Here is a 3362-nt window from a genome sequence, read left to right as displayed (position 1 = left end):
AAAAAAAAAAAAAAAAAAAAGAGGTTAAACCAGCAAGGGCCAAAGATTAGTAACAACAAGACAGCTATCAAAGGTCCTAGGAGAGGTAAGAGCCAGGTGAGACTTGGGAGGGCATTTTTTTTTTTTTTTGAGAAGTCTTGCTCTTGTCACCCAGACTGGAGTTCAATGGCATGATCTCAGCTCATTGCAACCTCCGCCTCCTGGGTTCAAGCAATTCTCCCGCCTCAGTCTCCCAAGTAGCTGGGATTACAGGTGCCTGCCACCACATCTGACTAATTTTTGTTTATTTAGTTGAGACAGGGTTTCACCATGGTGGCCAGGCTGGTCTCGAACTCCTGACCTCAGGCGATTCACCTGCCTCGGCCTCCCAAAGTGCTGGGATTATAGGCATGAGCCACTGTGCCTGGCCAGGAGGGCATTTTTTTTTTTTTTTTTTTTTTTTTTTTTTTTTTTTTTTTTTTTTGAGACGGAGTCTTGCTCTGTGGCCCAGGCTGGAGTGCAGTGGCCAGATCTCAGCTCACTGCAAGCTCCGCCTCCCAGGTTTACGCCATTCTCCTGGCTCAGCCTCCCGTGTAGCTGGGACTACAGGCGCCCGCCACCTCGCCCAGCTAGTTTTTTTTTGTATTTTTTAGTAGAGACGGGGTTTCACCGTGTTAGCCAGGATGGTCTCGATCTCCTGACCTCGTGATCCACCTGTCTCGGCCTCCCAAGGGAGGGCATTTTTGATAATCAACCAGATATAGTTGGGGTCAGTGACTTGGTTATATCTATGTGACCAGATAGACTGCTGATAGATCATTTGCATGTTAATCTCAACCTGTCCAGGTTTTATTCATAACTGCACAGGCTCCACTTTGTTCAGCTGGTAAATAATCCAATGCTAGTCTGTTATCAAGAACTACATTTGCCAAAGAGTCTAGGAATCCTTGAATTCCCTTTAGTGCCTCACCTGTGTTGGTGGCTAATGATTTCAGGGTTTGAGTCAGTTCTTTAGGGCTAACTCATGGTAGGTCAAGCGACCCTAGGGAGCCACTACTTCTAATGCCACTCCAGTTCCTGTCAGAATTAATCCTATTGCTCATTCATTTCTGGTATTCCTCGGTCTTACAGGGTTTTAGATGGTGACCCCTGGAAGGCCAAGGGTGGCCAACATACACTCACCTCCTGTTCCAAGTTTTTGATATGCAAAGGAAAGCTACTCCTAAAAGAACACGAGGCCCCTGGGGAGTTAGGAGTGGTTATGGGATGTGACTTCTTCCCACTTACGACCACAAATGAAAATGATCCCATTTTTGGTGCAACAGAGGCCCTATGAGGTGTGATGTCTATCTTTTGCTGCTAAGTTGGGTCTGTAGAGATACAAGATATCTCCCCCCATTCCAATGGGGGGGACCAAACAACCCTTGTAGGGTTTTATGGGTTTTATTTGTTTTTTGCTTTTTGATAGTTGGCAGAGCTAGCTGAAGCTTTATCTTGAAAAAACAAAACAAAACAAAACAATGGAATGGTTTTGTGCTTGGAGGCATGGGCAAGGGAGTTACCCCAGGCAGTCAACTACCAGCACGAGTGGACTGTAGAGGACGGCTGAGCCTCAAGCGGGTCTCCTGTTCCCTGCCCCTTCCTGCACAGCGGCCTCTTCCACAAGCTCTGGGGCAGCTGCAGGAGAAGGTAGGCTGGGGGGGACTGCTATGGTGGTTCGCTTGGGCAGGACATCAGAGAACGCAGACATCAGCTTCCCAACCATGTTTCTGGAGGAGCTGGTGCAGCTGAAGGAGCCGAAATCCCTGCCAGAGTCAAGGCTGAAGTCCAGACCATAGCTGAGGCCAGGGCTTGTAAGGCCCCCAGAGGCCAAGCTCAGCTCTCTACTCAAGCAGCTGCAGCGCCAGGTCCTGCTTGGCCTGCTGCAGGGCGGCCTCCAGCTCCACCAGCTCCCCACACTGCTTGGCATCTGCGATGGCCTCTGAGGCCCTCAATCTCAGCATGGACCCCGCTGATGTTGTAGATCATCTCAGAGTTCTCCATCTTCCTGCGATGCAGGTCATCCCCGTGCTTCCCAGCCAGCATCTGCAACTCCTCATCCTTGACCTGGTGCAGCCTCTCAGCCTTGCCTGGCCACAGTGGGCAATGTCCTCGTACTGGGTCTTGACCTCCACGATGATGCTGTCCACGTCCAAGGAGCGGCTGTTGTCCATGGACAGCACCACAGACGTGTCGGAGATCTGGGACTGCAGCTCCTGGATCTCCTCTTCACACAGCTCTCTCATCAGTCAGCCCTTCCAGGTGAGACTCCAACACTGCCTTGTTCACGTAAGCTCCATCCACTCTCGATAAAGACAAATTCATTCCCCATCTCTGTCTGCTTGTTGATCTCATCCTGGTACTTATCCTGGAAGTCTTCCAGCAGCCCCTGCGTGTTGCCAAGCTCTGCCTCCAGCTTCAGCTTCTCCTGGCCCGGTGTCCAGCTGCTGCCCAAGGTTGTGGATATGGCTCTCGAACACGCTGTCCGTGTCGCTCCCAGCTGTCTTCTGCTGCTGCTGGAGGCTCCACTTAGTCTCCAGCATTTGTTCTGCTGCTCCAGAAACCGCACCTTGTTGATGAAGGAGGCAAACTTGTTGAGGGTCTTGATCTGCTCCTTCTCCTGGGTGTGCACGGCCCGGATGTTGGGGTCCAGGTCCAGTTTAAGGGAGCTCAGCAGACTCTGGTTTACCATGATGGCTGTGTCGCCCACCCCCACCCCATACCACTGCCCCACCATAGCCTCCACCCAGACTCATGCTGGTGCCTAGGCCACTCTAGAAACTGCTGCTGCTGCCTGCTCAGGAGAAGCTCAAGGAGCTGATGTGGGCACCAGGACCACTGGTGTAGGAGTGGCTGCTGAAGGCCCAGGGGCCAGAGATGGAAGCCTTGTAGGGCTTCTGTGTCACCCTGATGGACACGATGGAGGCAGGAGTGGAGGTAGGCAGGCCGAACCAGATGTAGATTCAAGGAGTGGAGAAGCTGCCTTTAGGTCAACCCTTGTTTTCCAGAAGGGGGCGGTAATCCCACCTTCCCAGATTAGGCCGTTGTTTTTTTCTCTGTATGTTCCAGTCTGGGAGGAGGCACTGTATATGGGCTCCTTGCTCACGAGTGGAATCTTATTTATCTTCCTGTGGCGTTGGGAACTTGGCAACTAGAGTTGTGTCACAGCATAGCGGGGAAACTTCCACTTTTGTGTCATTAACACAACAGTGGGTACAAAAGATAGAATCATTAGTGCCCTAGAGATCTAGACACATACCTTCCCAGGTGCAGGTAATAGCGGTGGGGGATTTCAGGTAGAATTGTCAAGTGCGGGAGAGTTCCACCTGATGGTAGGGGTCTGA

General features: G+C 51.5%; 1 protein-coding gene across 1 annotated transcript; it reads left to right on the top strand.

Annotated features, from left to right (window-relative positions):
• Positions 1 to 1936: 1936 nt before the first annotated feature.
• On the top strand, positions 1937 to 2853 carry LOC108518644 (uncharacterized). The gene is made up of 2 exons (XM_017857186.1): positions 1937 to 2280; positions 2394 to 2853. Exons 1-2 carry the CDS (start codon positions 1954 to 1956, stop codon positions 2784 to 2786), a joined length of 720 nt encoding a protein of 239 aa, XP_017712675.1. The 5' UTR covers positions 1937 to 1953; the 3' UTR covers positions 2787 to 2853.
• Positions 2854 to 3362: the final 509 nt, after the last annotated feature.

Source organism: Rhinopithecus bieti, unplaced genomic scaffold, assembly GCF_001698545.2.
Source record: "Rhinopithecus bieti isolate Rb0 unplaced genomic scaffold, ASM169854v2 scaffold_44159, whole genome shotgun sequence".
In the NCBI taxonomy this organism is placed as follows: Eukaryota; Metazoa; Chordata; class Mammalia; order Primates; family Cercopithecidae; genus Rhinopithecus; species Rhinopithecus bieti.
Note: the sequence above shows the minus strand (reverse complement) of the source record. Positions and strands in the feature narration are given on the sequence as shown.

Bases quoted from the DNA above. Each gene is read 5' to 3' on its own strand.
- LOC108518644 (XM_017857186.1), top strand. From the start codon at position 1,954: ATGGCCTCTGAGGCCCTCAATCTCAGCATGGACCCCGCTGATGTTGTA. The intron at 2,281-2,393 runs GTGAGACTCCAA...TTATCCTGGAAG, and splicing joins TCATCAGTCAGCCCTTCCAG to TCTTCCAGCAGCCCCTGCGT.